Source organism: Aspergillus nomiae (assembly GCF_001204775.2).
Source record: "Aspergillus nomiae NRRL 13137 chromosome Unknown contig00437, whole genome shotgun sequence".
NCBI classification, from domain to species: domain Eukaryota; kingdom Fungi; phylum Ascomycota; class Eurotiomycetes; order Eurotiales; family Aspergillaceae; genus Aspergillus; species Aspergillus nomiae.
The window spans coordinates 1-25580 of record NW_015378492.1 but is presented as its reverse complement, the minus strand read 5'-3'; the positions used below and the strand labels follow the sequence as shown (position 1 = coordinate 25580).

The 25580-nt window shown below is 49.7% G+C and overlaps 7 protein-coding genes across 7 annotated transcripts; 4 read left to right on the top strand and 3 right to left on the bottom strand.

Moving 5' to 3' along the window:
• Positions 1-253: 253 nt before the first annotated feature.
• On the bottom strand, positions 254-2079 carry ANOM_010610 (putative histidine acid phosphatase; the record flags this gene model as incomplete). Its single annotated transcript, XM_015555866.1, has 8 exons — positions 254-459; positions 573-693; positions 747-976; positions 1027-1397; positions 1446-1553; positions 1604-1722; positions 1787-1920; positions 1971-2079. The coding sequence occupies 8 exons, from the start codon at positions 2077-2079 to the stop codon at positions 254-256; spliced, it is 1398 nt and encodes a 465-aa protein (XP_015402449.1).
• A 421-nt stretch (positions 2080-2500) lies between these two features.
• Positions 2501-4377, bottom strand: ANOM_010609 (allantoate permease family MFS transporter; the record flags this gene model as incomplete). The annotated part of the gene is made up of 7 exons (XM_015555865.1): positions 2501-3097; positions 3150-3404; positions 3461-3520; positions 3573-3718; positions 3830-4021; positions 4084-4128; positions 4185-4377. 7 exons carry the CDS (start codon positions 4375-4377, stop codon positions 2501-2503), a joined length of 1488 nt encoding a protein of 495 aa, XP_015402451.1.
• Positions 4378-5662: 1285 nt separating this feature from the next.
• Positions 5663-12789, bottom strand: ANOM_010608 (bifunctional carbamoylphosphate synthetase/aspartate transcarbamylase; the record flags this gene model as incomplete). The annotated part of the gene is made up of 3 exons (XM_015555864.1): positions 5663-5956; positions 6015-12007; positions 12072-12789. 3 exons carry the CDS (start codon positions 12787-12789, stop codon positions 5900-5902), a joined length of 6768 nt encoding a protein of 2255 aa, XP_015402450.1. The 3' UTR covers positions 5663-5899.
• Positions 12790-14539: 1750 nt separating this feature from the next.
• On the top strand, positions 14540-17953 carry ANOM_010607 (ion transporter; the record flags this gene model as incomplete). Its single annotated transcript, XM_015555863.1, has 3 exons — positions 14540-14804; positions 14881-17639; positions 17684-17953. The coding sequence occupies 3 exons, from the start codon at positions 14540-14542 to the stop codon at positions 17951-17953; spliced, it is 3294 nt and encodes a 1097-aa protein (XP_015402455.1).
• A 1198-nt stretch (positions 17954-19151) lies between these two features.
• Positions 19152-21260, top strand: ANOM_010606 (uncharacterized protein; the record flags this gene model as incomplete). The annotated part of the gene is made up of 1 exon (XM_015555862.1): positions 19152-21260. The coding sequence occupies one exon, from the start codon at positions 19152-19154 to the stop codon at positions 21258-21260; it is 2109 nt and encodes a 702-aa protein (XP_015402454.1).
• A 321-nt stretch (positions 21261-21581) lies between these two features.
• Positions 21582-22523, top strand: ANOM_010605 (synaptobrevin family protein; the record flags this gene model as incomplete). The annotated part of the gene is made up of 2 exons (XM_015555861.1): positions 21582-21720; positions 21797-22523. Coding segments are annotated over 2 exons (798 nt in total), but the record flags the coding sequence as incomplete, so codon positions are not given.
• A 1727-nt stretch (positions 22524-24250) lies between these two features.
• ANOM_010604 (putative C2H2 finger domain protein) lies at positions 24251-25470 on the top strand (the record flags this gene model as incomplete). The annotated part of the gene is made up of 2 exons (XM_015555860.1): positions 24251-25095; positions 25221-25470. Coding segments are annotated over 2 exons (1095 nt in total), but the record flags the coding sequence as incomplete, so codon positions are not given.
• Between the last annotated feature and the right edge of the window lie 110 nt (positions 25471-25580).

The following is a 25580-nucleotide window of genomic DNA, read 5'->3' as shown; positions in this document are numbered from 1 at the left end:
AAATGCTCTGGCATCGCATGCATTAGCTATATTTAGCCATATTGTCACTCTGCTATATAACAAGTAGCCGGGCTAGCTCAATCGGTAGAGCGTGAGACTCTTAGTCGTCACGGTATCTCAAGGTTGCGGGTTCGACCCCCGCGTTCGGCTTCTCTTTTTGCTTTTGCTTTTTGCTCAATCATCTATCACTCAGAGCAGTAAGTATACACGACCTGTCTGTCCTTCACCCAAGTCTTAGGCTGTATTGCGGCATTCAAGGTTTGACCACGCGCAGGAATGGCAGTGTCAGATCTGTGAAGAAGGTCACCGATCCGTCGGCACCGGCGGTCGTAATGTTTTTCTTGGGTAGGCCGCAGACTGAGGCGAACGACCCGTACTCCTGTCTTTTCTGTGCCACGTACTGGGCGTATTGGTCCACCGGGCAGCTGCTTCCGGGTCCCGAACGGCAGGATGGGATGGCTGTGGACATCAGTGACACATACTACCAATAGAACGGGAAAGAGAAACAAGAGAAACATAGGGCCGTAGCGTGGAAGGGGCAAAGCAAGATGCACATTGCAAGGCAGACTCACGGTACACAGCATCATTGAGCAAAATGCGGACGTTAGCCGTACTCTTCCCGCCCGATGTGCAAGTAAGACGCTCAAAAGCGATAGTCCCACGCATCGGATTCACATTGCTGCTAACATAGATCTATAGGACAAATATTAGCAGATTTCAAGTTGGTCCCAAGTAAAGCGGCGTACCCTATCACGATCCACCTTGTCCGAGGCGAGCGGCTTCTGGTCATCAAAAACACCCAAGATAGAAGCCAGCTCATTAATCTGGTTATCATGGGTAAAGGCCACCACTAACGGAGGCAATTGCAAGGTACCGTTGCCCTTTTCAGCAGTGGCGGCTGGTCCTTCCTTCAACAGGTTGACCACGCCTTGCAGCACAGGCAGCATAACGGTCATGTTCTTGCCCACTCCAGGCCCTACCATATAGCTGTTAATCGCGTCTCTTCCCCGGTCGTGATACACGTACCTGTGCCGTAGTAGTAGCGCAGATCCTGAGCATATTCATATTCTAGGATCTCCTGCTTCGTGAACACATCACACCACGGGCTGACCTGGCCGGTGATCTGCGTCTCAAACCCACACAGGTAAGGAAACAAGGAGACCTGGTCATCCGTGAGAGTGAGATTGCCGGAGAGTTTATGATTGAGGCGTTTGGTGATGGGAGGGAGATAGATGTCTTGCCATTCGGCGATTTGATCACCCCCGCTGGCATCCTTAAAGTTGGGGCACTGGTCAGAGGTAGCTAAGGAGTTGCCAGCAGCACCCGAGGCATCTGCATCGACAACGTAGACGTCGCCGTAAGAAGCATTGGGACCCAGATAACCGCGAGCGAAGAGTCTATCGACCATGTTAACCACTATACCCGAAGTAGAGCAATTTACCTACCTCGCAGAGTCAATGGTTCGCTGATAGTCGTTCGCCCACAGCAAGAAAGGAGTGTTGTCCTTGTAGAAAGTCGGATACCGGAATCGCAAATCGGCACCAAGGTTGTATCTAGATCCTGTGAGCGACCAAACAACCCTTTGGGCGAATGATTAACTTACAGCTCCTTATAGCCAGTAATGGACAACTGACTAATCTCTTGGTCAGGGTGCCTCAACACTGGACTCCAGTCGGAGATGAAGCTCAGCGACCCGGTAGCGCGATACTCGGCAGATTGAAACTGAATAATATTTGGTGATTAACCAGAAGCATATAGTTAACTAAATCTATGATGGAGAGCATACCGCTTTGTGGAGATCCTCCCATTCCTGGTAGGCACCAGGATCAGGGTATCTGCTGCCATGGCGGACAACGTAAACAGCCTGGTCCACGGAGCATTCTTCAGGGACAGTAGATGCAATCTTATTAACGTTAGGCCCTAGACCCGTCAGATGACGATTTCATGATGATATGGGTGTACAAGCCTACCCGCAAACCACGGAGAATTAGCACCTAAATGCTCTAACGGTTCGAACGCCCTGGCTGAGGCCGCAGAGCTCAGACCCAGCAACCACAAGCTCCTAAGTGTCATACCCATGGTTCTGTAGGAAGTCACAAATTGGGAGAATGACTGTTGAGTTCAATGAGAATACATCGTGAAAGGGTAGCTCAAAGCTGCCGGTCAGTCCGATTCATATAGCTTGATGGTAACCACGCGGTTAATTCAGGGGACAGTGTAGAACAAATCAAAAAGCCAGGACCATGCCGGGTCTCCACAGTAGCTCGGTTGCAAATTGATCGAGAAATATAGCCGATGCCCTGGTCCAAGAGACTAAAGGATAAGAAGGAGGGCGACGGTTCCGCTCAACTGCCGTGGATCGGCCACGTGCATCAACGCTAAGATAAACCGTCGCAAAATCTATATTACTTGCAAGATTGTTCATTTACCAAGTCAAAAGAGACATTCTTGAGCGATGCGGTACTAAGCTGAGCAAACAACCATGGTCCAATGCGCTGTCCTATGTCTGGAAAATCCACCGAGGGTCCTTATCTCCTTGGAATTCACCTTCTGAATTTCCAATATCACCCATTAACGCTTGTAGCCCTTCTCTTTCCCTGACTTCCGCTTTCCGGATATTCTCGCGCCTTAGAACCTGCCAGAGAATGCCTACAACGATAATGTTCGCAACAAGATATCCCAAGGCGAACCCATGGCCGAGATAATAACGGGGGCTCGTCTCAGTTCTATAGAGCTGCGTTCCTAGGACAGCTCCAAGGTTCCCAATTGAAATCTGCATTGCGTTAGCAATCGCCCGCTTTGTCTGTCCAGACACATTGTTGGCCGGCCACGAGAGCACAATAGCCACTGCGGGATAGATCCCGGCTGCGGCGAAGATAGTTCCCACATAGGATACCCCCGGCCGGTGGTCCGTCAGTAGGATAATATAACCGATACAAGCGAATGAAGTAGAGCCCATGATGAACGGCGCCCGACGACCGGTGCGCTCCGAAAGGACGGCAACAGTAATCGTGAGAATCGTGGCCACAGCGTAGGGGGGAACGGAGAGAAGTTGGGCTTCAGCGGCTGTGTACCCTAGCTCTTTGATAATAGTAGGCTGCTCATTGTCAGTAAGTCGTTCGAACTGGGCCTGTTCCATGAGTCCTCACCAGAAAAAGAGACAGTGTATACATTGGAAGGGACATTGTATGGAAACCAAGTCCGTATAGCCAGACCTTCGGATCTTTGAATGCATCTAAAACCCCGGACCAGGTGAACTTCTCGTCCCGCATCGAGTCATTGTCATTTTTCAGGCGAAATTGAATAAACGCTCTCTCTTTTTCTGACAGAAATTCTGCGGTGGAAGGGTAGTTATAGACCCAAAAGTAAGCAATGACGGACATGACGACTGTTGCCAGCCCTTCCTAAGCTAGGGTAAGCTGATAATAGTTTTGGTGGAGAAGAGTACGTAAATACATACCAGGATGAAGATCCACCTCCATCCGTTATATCCACCAACACCTCGCATATGTCCGATACCCTAGGCGATAGTCAGTATGTTGTAGTTCGGGAGTTCACTATGAGAGACGTACCCAAGCCAGGACTCCACCAAAAGCACCAGCTAGCGACGCAGCGCTGAAGAACAATGCTACCCGATAGTGCTGCTCACTCCTCTTGTACCACATAGATAAGTAGAACACAACTCCAGGGAAAAGTCCACTTTCTGCAATGCCAAGGGCTATCGTTGGAAGAAGCCTTCCGGTATCCGTGGATCAAGAGATCCAACGAACCGGCAAGACGTCCGACCCATCAGTATTTCTGCGTACTGGTTGCGGAGAGCTAGGCATACCTGTCCGTGAAACCAAGTAACCGGCATAATTCTGCACGACACCAAGAAGGGTAGCAACAATACCCCAGACCAATGTGAGCGTGGGAAGCCAGATCCGTGGCGTGGTCCTCTTCAACACAATGTTGCAGGGAATTTCAAACAGCACGTAACCAATGAAGTAGAGGGTCAACCCCGTTAAGTATTGGTTCCCCGCTATGTGCGTCAATCGCCGTCAGTGAAGCTTTCTTGCAATGATTCATTTTGGTGGTCCGTACTCATGTTGATATCAGTCGTCAAGCCTTCAAGGCGGGCATTGCCAACTATGCGGGAGAATAATTAGAATGAGTCCATCTTGCTTCATAAGAAAGGTTTATACCATTGCTACGATCTAAAAATGACAAGAGATACAGTATCGTTAATGGTGGAAGGAGTCGCATATCCAGTTTTCTTAGTAGGGCCTTTTCGTTGATGCCATTATGTTCATCAGCAAGTGTGCTCGCTGCAGGAGAAACAGTGTTTGCTTTTTCCGAGGAGGAAGTAATCTCTACTTCCTTACTGGGCTCTGCCATGGTTCAGGTGGCCGACGTCAACCGAATGACCGTACTGAAGGAACCCGTGGTTAGGGTCAACACTGAAGGAAGGACTAGAGAATCTTAAGACCAGGCAAAGGGCAGTTATTTAAAATAAGCAAAATGTTTGGGGTACCACATGGCAGGCAGCACACCATCGCCCCAGCATTTCACGCGATGAACGCGGCGAATGAGATATAGCCGCAGGGTCAAGACCACTAATTCCTCCCACAGGAACGTTGATCTTGCAGTGTATAGAAAGCGTTGGCCCGCTAATCAGCAAATCAGAATTGCCGACAGCCTTGGTGCGGGCCAGACTTTGATAAAAAGCGGCCTGAGGAGGGAGTGCAGACAGCGGCTTGTACATCGCAAAGGTGATGGATGAGCAATTGGGGCGCCGCGATGGCGACATTGGAGAGAGCCGGTGCTAATGAGGAAAGATCTTCCATGGCAGGAAAGCTATATACCGAGTAGTTCCTGACTTTGAGAAATTGTGTCATTGGGCGTGGGGGTTTCTATCCAACAGCTCCCCCTGCTTAAACAGTATTTGTATCCCAAGATATTGCTGAAGGTTATAAGGGCATAGTAGATCACGCCATCAGCCTGCAGATGAAGTGATCCCGAAGTTTATTCTTTCCAGTAACATATACTCTGTCGACCACCCCAATCGAAAGCAGGGTCATTGGAATGGTGTTTAGCTTAGTTAATTGATATAAGTGGTTGCCTTATTCAGCTAGGATAATGTTTGATTTGTTTTGAACCTTGGATATTTGCGGAGAGCCATGGTCCTAAGGGGGAGTGAGGGGGGAAAAAAGGAGAAAAAAAAAGAAAGAGGGTATTAGGTAATAAAGTCTAGCCATCATGAAAGATGTCAAGATCATAGTTAAATTGAGATCCAGATGAAGCCATCTGAATTATATCAATGTATTGTCGTGTCCAAGGGTATATGTAGTAAAAGTCGTGTCCTGCCTCGCAGGCATATCGGGGTATCAGGTATCAAGGCATCCATGCCACTTGCCGTTTCCGTTTCCAGTCCCATACCCAGCCAAACCCAACGCCATATAAAGATATTCCATCCCAAAACACCCAAAACAAGAGAAAAGCGTAAAGAAGAGAGATAGAAAGAAAAAGAAAAACAAAAACAAAACAAAAACACGCCAGTCACCAAAAGAAAAGGGAAAAGAGAAAAGGAAAAGAAACGCAACATACACCACACACAAAACACAACACACAACACACACACCACACGTAAACATCACACAAAACACAGAACACACAATACACAATACATCATACATAACACACAACGAAATCGTCATGTTCATAAAAGGGAATTCATCTAATCTATCATGCGGGCGGTTTCTAAGAAGCCTACGCGGTATTCTGTAATGACACTGCATAACTTTTGGTGACACATGCTTGAAAAGGAAACAAAACGCAAGCAAAAGGATTAACGAGGTCGCCTTCCACAACATGAAAATCATGGAGTTCATCCGGCTCCCTCTAAAGTAAAGTAAATGACCTAAGGCGCCAGAATCAATGCAAGCAAAGCCATGCGACAGTAGAGGCCATATCTCATCTGTAGATCCAAAGTTAGCACAGACATGTCCAATAACAAGCACCAAGGGGAGACCAACCTGTCTGAAATAAGCCGCCCGCTGGTCGAAGTCAACCTCCTCCGCGATCTCCGCATTTCTGGGCAAGGGGTGCATCACAACCATGTGGCTCTTGGCGTGCTTGAGAAGAGCATTGTCAATAACGAAGCTGTTCTTGAGACGCTCATACTGCTCCAAATCGGCGAAGCGTTCCTTCTGCACCCGTGTAGAGTACAGAACATCGGAACGGGCAACGATCTCCGGAGTCAACTCCTCGGACTCCACAACCAGCTGGCCAGAAGCAATAATTTGCTGGCGAACCTCTTCCGGCAAGGACAAATCCTTAGGGGCGACAAGCTGCACCCGCACGTCGTAGAACTGGAGCAGCTTAATGAGAGAATGGACGGTACGGCCATATCTCAGATCACCAGTGAAGGTAATCGTCAAGCCAGTGACAGTTCCCAGTTCTTCACGGATTGTGAAGAGATCAAGGAATGCCTGGGTGGGGTGTTCAACGCTTCCATTTCCACCGTTGAGAACGGGAACTGGGGAGAACTTGGCAGCGATTTCAGTGCTGGCCGGGTCCGGATGACGGAGAACGACAGCGTCTCCGTAGCAGCCGAGGGTTCGGAGGGTATCTTGCAAGGTCTCGCCCTTCTTTGTCGAAGAATGCTCCGTGGAGATGGCAATGGTACGTCCTCCAAGACGCTGCATAGCAGCGTCAAAGGAAGCTGATGTTCTGGTCGAAGGTTCATAGAAGAGAGTGCAAAGGACACGGCCCTTCAGAACATCGAGGACGCCCTGGCGTTGAACACCGAGACGCATTTCTTGGGCCACGGTGAAGAGCAAGTGTAGGTCGGCACGGGTGAACTGGCCGACAGAGAGCACGTGCTTTTGTCTGAAAGTTGACCGGGCGAGCATCTCATGAAGAGGAGAAGAGGTTTGTGACATGGCAGGATACAAGGGAGGTCCGAGTTCACCGACAGCTGGGGCTTGATCCAAGGCCCGACGTGAGGGGCGAGCGGGAGTTCCGGCAACGGACAGCCGTCCATCAATACCCTCTGGCCGTGCCTGTACCAAGGGAGACATGGCCTTGACGGAAGGAGATGCAGGCACAATCCGGTGGCCAGACATATCCGCTCCCTTCGGAGCATCTGGTGTGATCTCGCCGTCAAGACAGGAAGTCTTTCCTTGGAAGGTAACCCGCTGGACAGATCCTCTCACGCTCTTGCCGCTGATAGGAGACCAAGCGTGCGCGTTCTGGAAGAGGTATGGGCGATCAATTTCGACCTCAACTGAACAATCAACCTGATCGTGTAGCTCGAAGATCTTCTTGGGGTTCTCATACAGACGAGCGATGATATCCTGGACGGTAAGGCGACCCTCTGACACGGCAGTGAAGAGCAGTGGCAGAGTTTCAGCGATACCAACCTCTGGAGAAGCCTTCTCGCCAGCAAGCTGGAAGGGAATGCTGCCAATGGAGAAGACATCAATGGTGCTGAGGTGTTCCCAGAGGGCCTTCCGGTCTTCGGCGGAAGGCAAGAAGCTGCATTCAGGGTAATCTTCCTGAGACAGGAAGAGGCTGAATACAGAGACATCGCAAGTCACTTTGAGACCCTTCTCTTTGCTAAGCGCGATGAGAGTAATATCCTCCTTGGAGGAGACACTCATGACGTGGATGTTACGGCTGTGAAGGCTTGCCAGCAAAAGGACTGAGGCAAGGTCTGTAGACTTGGCATCGGTGATGATGGGCTTGCTGGAAGGCCAAGCGCCGAAGTGGCTAGTCACTGCTGCGACCTTGCTGATGTTTCCAGAAAGGTGGTTGAAAGGAATGAACAGAGAGCCGACATCTCCTGTCACCTGACCAATTTGCTCAGAGTTGGTGGAAGTTGCCACAACGGAGAAGTTGAAGTCACAGAAAGAAGCATTCTGGGCATTCTGTTGGGCAACCTTCAGTGCGCGAGCATCAGTGACAGAGGCATCGACGCCCACCGGCATGACGCGCACCATACTGAAGCCGGCAGCCATAGAAGCCTTGGTCACAATCTCGAAGTCCTTGGAGCCAGGAGTCATGAGTCCGGGCACGAAAGCAGCAATGTTGATCAATCCAGGAAGGGTGACAGTGCGATGGCTAGTCTGGTAGTCAATGGTCTGCACGGCCAGGTCATAGTGACGAGCAATAGCTTCGATCAGGATCTTGGCATTCTTGACATTGGTGACCAAGGGGGTCTGGTAGTCAACAGCCATTCGGCGAGTGCGGTAACCCTTACTCATATAGTTGGCTGGGCGCCTGAAACGGTTGCTAGACGGCAAGTTGATGTAGAGGTCAATGAGGTTGTTCGACAAGTGCTGAGTGAGCGAGTACTCGGACTTGAGTTCATCCTCCTGGCCTGGCAGGACCTCCAGGTACTTGACTGGGACACCATTCTCCTTCAGGAAGTCGGCGGTACCAGCGGTAGCAAAGAGGTTGAACCCAATCTGGTGCAGCTTGCGGATTGACGGCAACATCTCGAGTTTCTCCTTGTATGAACCGATAGAGAACAGAACATTGCGCTTCGGCAGGCGGAAACCAGTAGACAAAAGTGCCTTGAGATAAGCTTCATACTTGTCGCGACCGAAGGAAGCAACTTCACCGGTGGAGGCCATCTCGACACCCAACACTGGATCCGCTCCAGAGAGACGGGAGAAGGAGAACTGGGGCACCTTCACGCCAACATAGTCCTTGGGAACACTGACAGGAGGGTATTCCTGGAAGGGGAGGCCGAGCATCGCCTTGGTGGCCATCTCAATGAGGTCGACTCCCATGACCTTGGAAACGAATGGGAAGGAACGAGAAGCTCTAACGTTACACTCGATGACCTTGATATCATTGTCCTTTGCGATGAATTGGATATTGTAAGGACCAGTGACATTAAGGGCATTACCGATCTTCCTAGTAGCCTCCTCGATGCGCCGGACGGTCTCTGGGTCTAGATCCTGCGGGGGCAAGATCAATGTGGCGTCACCAGAGTGGACACCAGCATTCTCGACGTGCTCGGAGATAAAATGTCCAACCATGGTACCGTTGAGTGCTACAGCGTCCATCTCGATCTCCTTGGCATTCTCAATGTACTTGGTGATAACAACAGGATGCTCGCGGGAAACCTCAGCGGCTTGGTTGAGATAGCTAGCAAGATCATGCTCAGAGTAGACAGTGTTCATGGCAGCTCCGGAAAGCACATAAGAAGGTCGGACAAGCACAGGGTAGCCAACCTTGTCACAGAAGCCGGTCGCTTCCTCGATGCTAGTAAGCTCCTTCCACGCGGGCTGGTCGACGCCGATACGGTCAAGCATACGCGAGAACTTGTATCTGTTCTCGGCCCCGTCGATCATCTCCGGAGAGGTTCCGAGGATGCGGACATTAAGACGGTGGAGAGGCAGGGCGATGTTGTTTGGAGTCTGGCCACCCATGGACATGATAACACCACTGGAGGATTCCAACTGGTAGATATCCAAGACAGTTTCCAAGTTAATGTTCTCAAAGTACAAGCGATCAGCCTCATCATAATCTGTACTGACGGTTTCAGGGTTATAGTTGACCATGACAGTCTTGTAGCCCTGTTCACGGAGGGTACGGATAGTACGGACAGAACACCAGTCGAACTCGACGGAAGAACCAATTCTGTAAACACCAGATCCCAAGACCATGATACCCTTATCGTCGAAGGCAACATCATGCTCGGATGCATTGTAAGTCAGATACAGATAGTTCGTCACTGAGGGGAACTCAGCAGCAACGGTATCGATCTGCTTGACGATGGGAATAATGCCAGCTTCAACACGCATGCGACGAACAGCGAGCTCGTTGGAGCTAAGGAACTTGGCAAGTTGACCGTCAGAGAAACCCAGCTGCTTGGCCTGTCGGATAAGAGGCCTGGGAACAGTAGTAGCATTATATGTAGTCATAAGCTTGCCAAAGTCACTGAGACCCTTAAGTCTGCTAAGGAACCACTTATCGATCTGGGTCAATTTCCAGATGTCATCGACACTATATCCAGTGGCCATTGCGTTGGCGATGGCGAACAGGCGCTGATCAGAAGGAGTTTGCAGTTCGCCCTTGATGGACATAAGCGCGCTAGTCTCGTTGAAACCAAGATTGTGGAAATCAACGGAGCGAATGGCCTTTTGAATCGCTTCCTCGAAGGTTCGTCCAATGCTCATGACTTCACCAACACTCTTCATAGAGGAGCCAAGTTGAGTAGAGACACGAGTGAACTTCTTAAGATCCCAGCGGGGAATCTTCACAACACAGTAGTCCAGAGAAGGCTCAAAGCAAGCGCAAGTGACCTTGGTAACAGAGTTCTTGATCTCATTGAGGGGAATACCCAAACCAAGCTTGGCTGCGATAAAGGCAAGAGGATAACCAGTAGCCTTTGAAGCAAGAGCAGAGGATCTTGACAGACGAGCATTCACTTCGATGATACAGTACTCCTTCGAGAATGGGTTGAGCGCATATTGAATATTACACTCTCCAACAACGCCGAGGTGACGGATAACATTGACAGCGGTTGTGCGCAGCATGTTGTAGTCCTCATCAGAGAGAGTTTGCGACGGGGCAACAACAATGGAGTCACCAGTATGGATACCAAGAGGGTCGAAGTTCTCCATGTTACAGACGGTAATACAGTTGTCTCTGGCGTCACGGACAACCTCGTATTCGATTTCCTTCCAACCCTTCATACTCTTCTCAATCAGAACTTGGGGACTGGCGGCGAAAGCCTTCGTGCAAAGGTCCCTCAATTCATCCATGTTATTGGCGAAACCACTGCCCAGACCTCCGAGAGCGTAAGCAGCACGGACAATGACAGGGAATTTGATGTCCTCCACGACTCGGAGAGCCTCCTCGAGGTTGGACGCCGAAGCAGACTTGGCGCATTTCTCGTTAATCGAGTCCATGCTACGAGCAAAAAGCTCACGATCCTCGGTGGTAATGATAGTGTCAATTGGTGTACCCAGAACCTTGACACCAAGAGACTCAAACTCATCCTTGAGCTGGATACCGACTTGCAACGCGGTCTGACCACCAAAAGTGACGTAGATAGCATCGGGCCGCTCGTGCTTGATAACCTTTCGCACAAAGTCCGCGTTCACAGGAAGGAAGTACACCTTGTCTGCCAACCCCTTCGAGGTCTGAATGGTGGCAATGTTCGGGTTAATCAGGATAGTGTAAATTCCCTCTTCCTTCAAGGCCTTGATAGCCTGACTTCCGGAGTAATCGAATTCTCCGGCTTGACCAATGCTAAGACCACCACTTCCCAGAACCAAAACCTTCCTGACAGAGACACGAGGAGATGCCTTGACGTTCTCTTCCACGGTGCCACCTGGGAAGGTAACTGGCTTGTTGAGAGCGTCTGGGGAAGCCAGGGTATCCTTGATGCTGTTGATAAACACATCAAAGAGATACTCGGTATCTCTGGGACCAGGGGTGCTCTCAGGGTGGAATTGAACACTGAAGAACGGACGGCTGGTGTGCCGGATACCTTCATTGCTACCATCATTGGCATTCACGAACAGCTCTTCCCAGTCCTCAGGGAGGCTTGTGGAATCGACGGCATAACCGTGGTTCTGAGAAGTGATGTGGCACTTGCCGGTCACCATGCTGGTGCAAGGGATATTGTGACCACGGTTACCGAACTTCATCTTCGAGGTCTGAGCACCGACAGAGCGGGCAATCAACTGATGACCCAGACAGATACCGAACACGGGGGTCCGTGCCTCTTTGAGGGTCTTTGACAGGTTGTTGACAGTAGTGGTCAGTGTGGCAGGGTCACCAGGACCGTTAGAGACAAACAGACCATCGTAGTCCTTACCGGCAAGAGTAGGGAAATCATAGTCCCACGGGACGACCAAGACTTCAACACCTCGAGCGAGCAGGCAGCGCAGCTGGTTGAATTTCAGACCAACGTCCAAGCACAGAACGCGAACCGGACGACCAGAAGGATGTTTAAGGGCAACATTCTCAGGAGGGGAGAAAAGACGTGGTTCCCGAATGGAGACTAATGAGAATCCAGTCAGATACAGCTTGCTCATAAAAAGGTCACTCTTAAGCGCATGACTTACCTTCGTCGACGAGGTTCTTCTTATTCGGGTCAACCCACTCAGTCTGCTCGAAGTACGACCTCCAGCTGTCCTTGTCCACTGGAGCCTCCTCCAATGTTTCATCGGACTTCTGGAGCAGCATGCGGCCAAGCATGCTACCCTTCTGACGGATGCGCTTTGTCAGAGCACGGGTGTCGACTCCGTGCATGGCAGGAACACCCTGTTCCTTCAGCCATTGTCCCAGGGAGGACTCGGCAAGGAAGTGTGAGTAGTCCTCTCCGGCGTAGGTGGCAACGACGAGTGCCGCAATGTGAATCTCGGTAGACTCAAAGTATTTTGGTAATGTCTTCAACAACTCGTCCATGGTCTCCCGAGAGGGAACACCATAGTTGCCCACCAGGGGGAAAGTGACGACCAGGATCTGGCCACGATAGGAGGGGTCAGTCACCGACTCCGGGTATCCTACCATGCCAGTCTGGAAAACCAGCTCTCCTGCCACGCTCTTCTCAGCGCCAAAGCTGTAACCCTGGTAGACTGTGCCATCCTCGAGCTCGAGAGCGACCATCTTCCCACTGCCGTCACGCACTCGAGACGAGGCGGGGGGGATCACGGTGCCACTGGAAACATCCATTGAGGGAAGTGGTTGCAATTCCTTATTGATCTGATTATAAGAAACAGCTCCTCCAGTCAAAGGACTCGAAGGAAGTGCGACCTCCTCGTGACCGGCGGAGTGTGGCATTGGGGAAACTGTGTGGGGGTGGGCGTGGAGGGGAAAAAAGGTCCTCTCGGGGACAGTATGGCAAGGGTATTCACTCTACCGTAGCATCAGCAGCCTCCAAGACTCCTATAGAGAGATGAGAGAGCGGGAGGGAGAAGGGTCTTTTTTGCTGCTTCAGCACAGGAGGAGGAATATAGAAAGAGAAGAAAACTCGTCGACGGGGATGGTCGTATAAAATAAAATTTTGTCTTCGGCGGGCTGAGGGAGCTTTCTCATTGGACTAACCAGCTTACTGATCCGGACATCACTGTGAATTCTGCCTTGATGGACCGCCCGATTGAAAATTTTTTTACTGCATGCAAACTCTTTAGCCTTCTCTGCCTTTCCTCTGTTTGATAATGCCAATGCCTGTAATCAGGAGTAAACTGGTCAATTCTTGAGTAATGGTTTCTAAACTATATACCAAAACATATGCTCTTGAACAAGACAACTAAAACAAATGGGGTTGTTGTTGTTCTAAAGTGTCTCGACTAAGATTATACCACAGGAATAGTAAATTAATCGAAAAATTAATTGATGCGTTTAAGGTATCGTGCAATACTGCAGTTTTAAGTTGCTTCTTAGTAATAGCGAGGCCACCCCCAATTCCGGTTGCGGCCCTTTTGAACTCCGCGAGTCGGGAGGAGTGAAAAGCTCAGTTTTTGAACGCCACCACGGTGCGCACAAGACAAAATGGAGGGGTCTCGCCACCCCGATCGACAGAACGACACTGCAGGCGGTGAGCAGCCTCCCTGTTTTTTCTTGTCCGCCAAGACGCCTCCATGGTCCGTGTTGCTGAAAGCTTCAGCCCTCTGGAATCCAATTAAACCCCATGACAGTACATCTCAACGACGGGGGTTTTTCTTCTTCTCGATTTGAAGCAGGTACATGCTCGGGAATCGGCAACTACGAGATTTTGATTCATAACGCAAACCGGTTTTTTATGTCTTGGATTTATTGCCTTTGTATTTATTGTTCATGATTATGACCATTAATTCGCCCCTTCAAGCAATTGATATATACGCCACTACGTATATGATTATGGTTCCTTCAAAAGGTCCCATTTTACAAAAATATATATACACACAGTATATATATATTTGGCGCTTCTACTTGCATTCCTGAAGGGTCCTTGTCCATGGAACCTTTGGCTATTAGACTACGGAAGATATGAAACCTCATGCTCCACTAGAAGAACAATAGCATTCATACATGAGTACCTACTAGAAGCTGCCACTTTTGATCATTCTAGATTGCACCGCGACCAAATCGTATCCCGAGGTCAGCCACTCTGCCGTGGAGACTTTGATAGGGTGTGCAAATGATCGGTTATCAACTTATGGGTCAGCTGGGAAAAAAGAGTTAAAGTAAGGGCACTAAAATTAAATCGCGTTGCGGCAAAAGTTTCTGGGATGCTCCGCGTCGTGGGAGCGATCTTTCCCCCTCTCCACTACAGCTAATCCTGCATGCAGGCGCATGTGAACTGCGTCAATTGTCCCAGCAAATGATTGCCCTGGCTTGTTTTTAATCTCTACATCCCTTCCTGGTTGATCAGAAAATTACCTCTTGAATCACGCGAACCTCTCTAGAGTGCTGATACAGCACCTCATGGCGTTATATCTTATCTAGTGGTAGGTTCGCGTCGTTGTTTCATCTTCCGTCTCTCCGGGATCATGCATTAACCACACCACCAGTTTCTTTCAAGATTGGGGAACACGGGGCTTTTCCAATCATGCTTGCTTCTCTTCTTCGCCCAAAGAAACGTCGAGTGTACGCAGAACGTTCTCCATTTTCGTCACCCTACACGACCCGGGATTTGCCATGGCCGTTCCTTCAGCGTGGCTCCGAAGCGCAGTATGAGGAGATACCCGGGAATGATGAGGCTGATGAGGCTGATGAGGCTGTCGACGATGGGGAAGAAGATGAAAGCGGGGATGAGGACGATGGTCTTTTCGAGTCCAGTCCCCTCCTGCCCATCTTCTCAGCCTCTCACTTAGGTATTTATCATTTTGTACTCCCCGAACGAAAGAATCGTCTGAGTTGTCTGACTGGTGGCCGTTTCGTTATGTATAGACACGCTCCCCGTTTACGATATCACCCATGCGATTCGCGCACTTATCGCAGCTCGCTGCGAGACCACGTTATCCTGGGACCAGTTGCGGTCGCCCCAGATCTCTCAGTTTCTGGTAAAACCAATCCAGCAACAAATTAGAGCATTTCACTTTTCTCGGGCCACACTATATGCGTTGTTGACCAATTGTTTGCAATTCAACAAAGAAGTCCACCTCAACCCCGGTAATAGTGGCACAAGCCAGACCAGGGCCATGGTGAGTGAGCTTCTTGCCATAAAGTTACTGAGAGAATATACCACGAGAGAGTTGATCGATGCTCTCTCCTATGAGTTTTTTCCTCTCCAGGGCCAGTCGTTGCCCGGGAATTCCCAACAACCCCCGGGCTGGACTCCTGCTGCGGGGAACAAGCGGCCTGGGGTAGCCCGCATTTCTTGCCTCGAGATCGCGATCCGTGCCCAAGCGAAGCGGTTCCTGTCTCACCCGCTTGTTGTACAACAGCTGGAAGCGATCTGGGCGGGCACCATCGTTTTCCATTCGGCCGCAGACTATCTTCATCGCTCACCGACACGACTCGGTCAGATTTCAGGGCCGACGTATGGTACCACCGTTACTGCTACCACCCCCAACCCGTTTGCCGGCAATCTAAGCCCCGGATCGGCTGAGCTGCGCCGCTCAGTCACTCTCTATGACCCGAGAGATGCCTCTCTGTTTAAACTCTCCAGGTTGAGGGTTCCTCGCTATAGACAGTTTCTCTCGACGCTGTCGTTTGCTGTATTGCTGGCATTGTTCCTCGCAGTTCTAGACCAGCGGCGTGTGCACATTAGTGCCCTAGAGGTTGTCTTCTGGTTTTGGAGCGCAGGCTTCATGCTTGATGAGATTGTTGGTTTTAACGAACAGGGCTTCAGCCTGTATCTCATGAGCTTTTGGAACTTGTTCGACCTCGGTATATTGTTTCTTCTTTTCTGCTACTATTGCCTGCGGCTGTATGGTGCTTTCATGCCATTCACCCGTAAGCAAGCAGTCGCCGATCAGGCGTATGATATCCTGGCTGCCAACGCTGTCCTCCTCTTCCCTCGACTTTTCTCGATCCTGGACCACTACCGCTACTTTTCACAGCTACTTATCGCGTTCAGGATCATGGCTTCCGACCTGGTAGCCGTATTTTTCTTAATTATAATTGCATGCAGTGGCTTCTTTGTCGCTTTTACATTGTCCTTCGGCAGTGGCGATGATCGTTCGCCTGGATCCATAGCGTATGCCTTGTTTCAGATGCTGATGGGGTTCACGCCGACTGCATGGGCACTCTGGAATGATTACAATACGCTGGGGAAGACAATATTGACTGTGTTCTTGTTCATCTGTCATTTTGTTGTTGTGACCATTCTAATCACCGTTCTCACTAACTCCTTCATGGGTATTGTACAGAATGCCAACCAAGAACATCAGTTTTTGTTTGCTGTCAACACCATCTCCATGGTTAAGTCGGATGCTCTTTTCTCTTATGTGGCGCCGACTAACATCATCGCTTGGCTAATAACACCTTTCCGTTATGTGATGCCCTTCAGACAGTTTGTACGCGTCAACCGTACAATTATTAAGATCACGCACCTGCCCATTCTATTCACCATCTGCTTCTACGAGAAAACGATCCTCAGCTCCAAAGTGATCGAACCTACAGACCTGGTTGATTCTCAAACTCGCGCCGGCACATCGGCCCGCACACGTGGCCCTCAGCATAGTCGCTTCAAGGCTTTCAGTTCTAATGCCCCTCGACTTGTTCGGGAACCCTCTGTGGCAACTTATCAGAAGGATCGTGCGTTGGAAGAGGTCTTTCGACGCCCGTTTCACGGAGAGGCCATGGAGCCTGTAAGGGAGATGGATCAAAGAAAGACCAACAAAATCGTCAAAAATTGGATGCAAACCATGGGTCCTGGTCCGGCCAACCCTCCTGATGAGCAGGACTCGGACGAAGTCAGCCAGCTCGAAAAAAGACCCCACAGGCCACGGCACCCTTCCCGCAGAAGACTCACCCGGAGTTTACGAGATTTCACCGTGTCAAGCCGCTCTGTTGTGTCAAATCCCGAAGATCACGTCGCGTATATTGCATCCTCACCAGCCACTCCCCGTGCCGGAAGGGATTTCATGGCGTCGACGCGAAGACGGCAGCTTTCGCGACACACAGGCATGGAAGGGGATGATGAGCTCACTAGCGACGGTCATGAAGACCAGTCGAATGGAAAAAGCTCTGGCGATGAAAGTATTCCCCAAAACGAGAGCCCCGGTAAAGCAACACCAAAGTTTTACAGCTCTCGGCCATCAACAGCGAAAGTCAAGTCGCGGAGAAACAGTCCCGCCCGGCGCGTTAAGCATCATTCACGGAGTTACTCAGGCGCCACAATGCTATACAGGCCCTTATCCACCACGAGCAATGGTGAAGAAACCGAAGCACCATCGACCCCTGTCAGACCCAGAGCAGAGACACCGAATCACGCGGAATGGATGGCTAGGTCTACTTCTGCTGACCGATGGGCAAGGAGAAGGCACAGTACTGACGGTCGGAGTCGAAATGTTACTATGCCCATCTCGAATCCCATGTCTGTACCGGAATTCGGCCACTTTTTGGTTCCTGGTCCGCGATATAGGGAGCGGGGGCCAGATTCCATTCTCCATGGCTTAGGCTCTGACATAGGAGACAACAAGGCGATCGCGAATGGCTTTGTCGGAGGCGCTCCTTCAAGTCTGACTACCCAGATGGCATATGTGACGGGTGGTATGCGCCGGCCAGATAGCTCTCACAGTAGCAGGATATGCTCAGCAAGCTCGTGCTTGCCCGGATGAACAATATTGAGGAAGGGTTCCGCGAAGTGATCAGAGAGATGAAAGATCTCCGGCGTGAAGGTACGAGCCGAAGTCAGAGTGGACCTGATGAGTCCAAAGGAAATCAGCGCGAAAAGAAGCGCACAGAGAAGAAGGGGAAGAAGGCACATCCTAGGCCTCGAAGAAGCAAGACCGGCAGTGAGGAACAGTCGTCAGATGCGACGTCTGATACCTCGCAACGGAGGATTATAAGATAAGCGTTGGTTTTGAGAATTCGGTGTTTCACTTCTTGTTTTTCTATGCAATACCTTTCTATTATATATTTGTGATGTATGCCACTTTGTTCTCTAGCCCTGCTGTGTAAAAATATTGGGTGGCTGTTTCATAGTTGGATTCAACTTGCAATTTTGATACCCGATGTTTCCCTATACACAATTGAGAAACCATCTGCCCATAGGCACCGTATTTTCTATGTAAACAGTAACCCTTTCCCAACTCCTTCCTCCTAAGCTTGGCGGTGCTCTAACAGTCCTTCCCCCTGAGGCCCATGTTCATCCGTCCTAACTTTCAATATGTTTCGCTTTTTCTCTAAGCTTATATGGATGCCACGGTCATCCTCCCCAGAGATACCGCAAGACGGACCAAGCGCCGCCGCCGCCGCTCATCACGGCACGATTCTGGATCTAACTCAGACAATTGTCGATGCAGTTAGTCTGGCTTCCAGAAGATAATGGAACAGAGACAAAAAGCGGAAAGGAGTTCTTATGGCCGGTTAAATGGTAGCACCAACTCACTGCTCAATGTGGCACCATATTTGTTCTGGGACTGACAGGTAGTTATCCTGCAAGTTATCTCTGAATCGTCGTCTCTGGTGAGTAAAGGGCTTTTTGATTTGATATCGGGTTGAGTTTAACATCTATCCTCAGGCACCTCAAGAAACTCTATGAGGCATTGAACGGGGCTTAGATCATACAGCGATAACATCTGCATAATTCCATCCTCATCACCTTGACGTCAAGGAAGGATAGTGACAGCATCTTTCGTAACCTTTTGCATGTGTAAGCTAACATCTTGAACCTTCTTGGGCTGAGCTGTAAGTGGGACTCTAGACAAACGCACATGTGAACTTGCACAGGACCCTTTTCTCCGCCCAACAGATATCCGACTGATGAGATAGTAAGGTATGTAATATTATTTTTCCACAAGGAACATCTCATGAGCCTATTGTGGGAAACTGGAAAGGCATTTAGGCTACTCTATCCCGTGTTCCTAATGATTGTCTTACCTGGCTGGCACTGCTCGTATGACCGACTGTGATCTATTAGCTAACCCTCTATCAATAGACACACTGAAAAATTTCTCAAGCGATTCTTGATACGCCCCAGCTACCTTGTTATCATACTAGAAGCTTCTCAAATCAACACGTGTGGAGGAGCTCTAGGGAAGCATACAACAATGCACGATTCTTCCAGGCTGTCAGCGGGCTCAAGGGCATATCCCCCAAGATTAATGCATCCTCCCTCATCATGCACAAATATCGATAGTCCTTGTTCAACATTACTTCTCCTTGGCGATGCAGACACGCTGCTGTATATTGATCCTCCCCCGCAGAAATCATACGCCTCAGCCTTGCCACGCTCACCTGGGTCAATCCCCCACCGTATTCATAGCCAGAAACTTCTGGATACTAACTCTAATTACTTTAAGAACCTCTTCCAGCCAAGGGCTCAAGCTCGGACGATCAGTTGCCGCGGACTCGAAGGCAAGCTTACAAATGGGATTAAATACGTCATTGATCTCACTCCTCCTGCGGTGGAAGACGATGCTGTCATATTTCTCACAGAGCTATCGTGCCCTCTAGGGATCAGGAATTGGGCCAACACTACTACGGCTTGGTGGAATTTACCCCCTGTCCACGTTAGTGGTGAAGATGAAGTCAAGCCACCAGAAAGCAAGCCGAGTCTTCCTGTGGAATACTCGGTGGGTCGACACCATAGGGGTATTGAACAAATTATATATGCTTTGGAAGGGTTCTCACCCAAGTTCGACACCCCTTGCGAGTTCTGGACCTTCTTCTCACTGGCTAGACTGTTCGGAGTATCCACTGTGCCAAAAATTAGGGATCTCATATTATCCTGGTTTTACAACCCGAAGAATGCCCGTCTCATAGAATACCGCCCCGAGATTGCGTACAAAATCGCCTGTGGGGTACAACATTATTATCTTTGCCGTGACTCATTTTCGATCCTTGTCGGGGAGGAGACACTGCTTTTATTAGCGAATTCAGATCAACCACCTTTACCAGGTAGACCGCAATGGACCTTTCATGAGCGTTTCCGGGAGCCATTGTTGGACGACGAGGAGCTCCAACGCATCGAATATGCTAGCAAAAGCTTTCTAGAATATGTTATTGATCGATTTGTCGTTCTAGCAGGCTCTGAGATGAAATGGCTTTTCGAATTGTCAAGCTTTCTGCACCTATCAAAGTTCACTCCAGAAACATATTGGGAGGAAATTCTCATGGCCGAACTCATCCTGACCTGCAAGGAGTATGTCCGAGCACGTATCGTGCAATGGTTGGAGAGAGCAAATGGTATTTCGTTACCAGCGGTGGTTGGGAGTATGGGTCAGGATCGTTCGATACACTACAAGTACGCCTATAGCTCAATGCGCTACCCAGAGCGCGTATTGACTAGGACATTCTGGAAGAACCTCATGAACGAACCATTTACTGGAAGCCATTTTTCGGATATTAAGGAGTCGTTTTGGGATTCTACCATTGCCAGTTTGGGAGATTGGGTACCAGCTTTCAGAGCCCATGCCGACGCGAAAATCAGGCCGGTGACACGAAGTGAGCTATGTCAGATGGTGGGTAAATTCAACTCTTTTGTGAACCACCAGATTCCCAATTCCCAAACACAACCAGGGTACCCCTGGAATATGGAGGACAACTGTGACCCAGAGACCTGGTTACGCGGGTTACAATTAAATAGTGAAGGCCCATTCAAACTGGACATGTTCATATTAGATGTACAGCTACATGTGGCTAAGTACGCAAGTGACATGTTTGAGCTGGACAGAGGCTCGACCGAGAGAACCGACATTGTTACCTGTCTAACCGAAAATGAACTCAGATACCTACCATTATGGGCAGGGGGAAATGACGATGGAACTGGAGGGGTCTTCATGGACCAAGATATCCCCTTCTTAGAAACAGGGGGTTTCTCTGCGCCGGGTCCGGATGTCCACTTAGGTAGTGCAGCGTCAACCGCCGATTCAATCTCGATCATCAACACTAAACAAATAGAGAGTACCGTCCAAGGTGCTTCTCACGGGACCACTGTTGGTTATAGAACAGAAGCCATGTCTATACAATCAATAACTGCTGGTTCTCAGAGAGACAAAAGTGGAGGCAGCAGTCACCAAGAGCCAGCATCGCTTGAAGACCACGAAGCAGTTGACGACTGCTCCTTCCTGTTGAATTCATCGGCCGACGACGACGATGATTTCTCTCTTGACTGTGACAGCGATGGCGATGACACTGTCGTTATGGACACTACTTGAGTAATTTTGAGGAAATGGATTTGAACGAGGCTTGTCTTAGTCTTGCGTCTGCGAAAAGATAACACAACTTGCGGAAATACTCGGTGATAATTTTTGGAAGTATTCTGTACATCAGTGGCCACAATTTCTCATAAGTAATGGGAACAATGAAAATCTTTACGTATTGTCTGCTTTCTGTAGGAAAGGCATAGAATAGGATCTATTTCCACGTGACGAAATCCGGGGTTCTTGGCGCGCCGACGTCACGGCATTGTGATTATCGACATCTCCGTTTTCTTTTTACTTACAACCTTATCTCCACTAGGCGCCCACCAAATTTCCTGGGCCGGCGAATAAGTCATTGTCGTACTTTTTCACTCATTCTTTCCAGTGTAGTCTCCCTTATCTTTCTGTCGTACCCCGTGACAGAAAAAGCAGTCACTATGGCCTCATCCTCAAAGCCCCCGAGCTTCCTGCTCTAGTATGTCTATAACCCACCTACCGCACAATCTCATAACCATCCTCAATTTAAGACTAACATATCAAACAATCTGTAGCACTTGCATAGCCCACCGCACCACAATCCTCGCAGAGCACTCCTCCCCAGGAACTTCTTCAACATCCGCCTCCTCTCTCGCCTCCATCATTCTCCCCAAAATCACGCACGAGAAATCGCAAAAGCTTACCTACACCCATGAACGCCTCTTCGTGCACTATATCGCCGACTCTCCCACGGGGGCGAGCGACGATGCCAGCTCCCGCCAGGAACCCAACTCCTACGCTCCGCTAAGCTACATCGTAGTCGCGACCGCCGAACAGGGCCGTCGCATCCCATTCGCTTTTCTTCTCGAAATGAAACGCAAGTTCCTATCCACCTACCCACCCTCCAGCACTGATTTCGCCGCCCTCCCGGCCTACGGCTGCGCCGCGTTCAACAACGAACTGCGCTCCTTACTCCAGACGTATAATACGGCCCCGCCGTCGGACTCGCTCGCCTCAGCCCGCAGAGAAATTGATAGTGTGAGAGATATCATGACGGAGAATATCGAGCGAGTGCTGGAGCGTGGAGAGAGGATTGATCTGCTGGTTGATAAGACGGATCGATTGGGTGGGAGTGCGCACGATTTTCGCATTCGGAGTCGGGGTTTAAGGAGGCGGATGTGGTGGAAGAATATCAAGTTGATGGTGCTTTTGGGGGTGGTGATTGTTTTCCTACTGTATCTGTTCATTGGGATAGGGTGTGGACTACCGGCTTGGGGGAAGTGTGTTGGTCATAGTGAGTGAGTGAGTGGGAAGTGCTCTTTTTGGCCGGTCTGATCTAGCCGTGATGGTTCCCGCTGCTGCGTACGGGATGGGATGTCGGAGATTCACTGCGTTCGGGGACAATAAATTGTCGGCTCAGATTATCACTCGGGGGCTTTACGATGCCATTCACGATTGTTTGTTCTTTTAGCACAGTTTCTCTTCTTGTACTATTACACTTGGTACTTCTACACATAATCCATTCATTTTCCTTCTCCAGGACAACGTGCAGTGTTTAGATATAATGAAACTGAACAATGGACGTAACATTCGTACGGACAATATATATTTATCCTTGCAAACACGAGTACGTCAAATCCTTTACATATACTACCCGAATCAAGGGACGTGGGAGAAAAAGATGAAATAAATTCAATGGTATTGGTTCAGACAACTATAACAAACCAGGCGATAGAAGCCAAGCTTAATTCTTACAATGTAATGTGTCTCACTCTCAAACTCGCAGCTTCCTAGCCAACGCATCAGTGCGAGTCTGCAAGCAAGGCAGATCAACCTCTGGTTTTACCAGATTTAGGTTGCTGCAATTCCTTCTGCGCCATCCGTTTACCTCTTCAACCACTGATCCGCCAAAGACGGGATTGATAAGGAGATAATGTGGCGCTAAATAGGGGAAAAGTCCTGGGGAAAGGAGAGGAGGGATAGAATTTTTGCTTTGCTAAGCATGTAGCAGTCATCGGATCAATGTCCGATGGACAATATTGGAAAAGGGGGCAGAGGGAAGATTCAGCGATAAACTGCATCGAGATGTACTCATCAGATGCGGCTATAGCCTGACAAGGGATATGCCCAATGTGCAGAGTACGCCGGTCTCTTGAGAAAGATAAGACAGAAGCCTGGTCATAATAGCTTTATTGTGTCTCCTTTCGAGTATCACATGTACTCCCACGCCAAATCACCCAGGTGCAACACAGCAGACGAAACGCAGTTCTCCTAAGCATTGACAGCTTCACGTCCCTTTGCGACACACCCCAGGATCTGCTCGCAGTCATTACCGAGCTTGAGCTTGGAGATGTTGCCCATGGAGGGATGAATACAATCTTGTGTGGACTTTGAACCCACTTCAAGATAGGATGATCTTGCCATTATAGGCCATGTTGGAACTGTAATGGTAGCCAAAGCGTCAAAAGTCAACAAAATGAACTGTCAGACCATATTTCTGGTATGATGGTCATCTTCTTGAGCCACTATTGGTGATCTGAACCGGGCTCTGGGTGTTGTGGGTGAAACGCGATCGTGGTAAGTCGTCAGGGGAAGATGTGCGCCAGCGCTAATGTGCGTCACGTGACATGGCGTAGGGTTTGGTATTGGCTGAGGTGGGACCAGAAACTAACGGCTCTTCAACAGGTTCAGGTTACAAGGTTGACCGCCCAAGAGAGGTACCGCCTGCGCGCTTCTTCCCTTACATATGTTTTTCAGCCACTGGGATCAAAATGGTAGGCGGTGGAGATGAACACCGGAAAGTGGAAGTCATCGCGTCCCATTATTGGAAGATCATCGCGATGCGCGACAGAATCATTTTATACTGATATTGAATGGTGTTTGGCACGCCTACCCTCAATTATCTTTCAAGTCAAAGTGACCACCTCTCCGACGAATGCATATGATCTCCCATTGTTACGAATTTCGTCATGCTGAGATACCAAATAGTGCTTTAATTGAGGATAACAGCGTGGCGTTAGTTGTTCAAAATGTCAAACGATGGATATGACTGGCTTTTAAATAATCCACGACCAGATTTATATCACATTGACCACAGATATGAACCTGCGTCTGGACTGGCACAAAGAGACCCGGCTCCATATGTCGGTGTGCCGCCAGCATTACAAGCTTCTATAGCAAATACTTCCGCCTACCTTCACTCCCCGTTTCCTCCAACCAACCAGGACTATATGAGAACAGATGTTCCCTATGCAAATCCCACTGCTCAGTATCAGCCTGCCGTTTCCATGCCAGGTTATTACCAGGGACAGCCGCCTTACTCTACACCGTTAACCGCTCCAGTGACCTCCCAAGGACAGGTTTCTCACCTGCCCCTCACAGATTCCACCATTCCATGGAAATCATACACACCCAGAGAGTCAAATGATGGCCATGATACGAAAAGGCGCCGTACAGACACTTCTACGCCATCAAACCAACCCAGCGTGATATCTACAGTCACTCCCGCCACGTCGAAGCCGGCCTCAAAAGAAAATATCTCGTCCTTCTCCTTCAGCCCCCGTGATACTACAGACAGATCATTCCTCAAGAACCGCATGGATATCGTCAAACCCCTTAGCAAGGTAGATGCTGCTGTAAAACTCAGTTATGACCCGCGGACGATCGCCAGAGATGTGTTAATCGCATCCGGGCGACATCCAACGGAACCGGCATTAAACCATCACCTCGTTCGCTTGCGCGATGTTTTCCTCCATGTCGATAACTCATCCGACTTGGAAACTTTCCGCTGGGATATGGTCGATATGCAGCGTGTAAATAAATCACGTGACTCACCACTGGCGCCGATGCAAGGTTCCGCTCCGCCAAAGGAACCGTCATTACACGGTACACCCGCGCCAACCATACAAACACAAAGTCAACCCACGCAACAACAACCACTTCCACCGCTGCCGCCGTCTCAAGTGCAACACCTCAGTCAACAACACTCAGAAACCACAGACCGAATTCAAGCACAATCTCCAGTGCCGACGAAACCCCAGGCTTTGCCCAAACCCGTAGTACAGGTACCGACAAGAAGTCCAAGTATTCAGTCGGGGAAGATGGCTGGGAGGAGACCTGGGAGGCCGCCGGGACGTCCTCCAGGACGGCCTCCAGGACGGCCCCCAGGGACCTCAAAAATCCAGATGGTGGCTCCGTCCGCTCCCGCTACCCCGGTTCCTTATCAGGTTTATTCCTGCGAATGGGACACCTGTAACGCTGAACTTCATAACCTGGAAATGCTCGCAAAACATATTTATAAAGTGCATGTACCGTATGCCCTCACCTGTGGATGGAAGGGCTGCACCTGCGATGACAAGT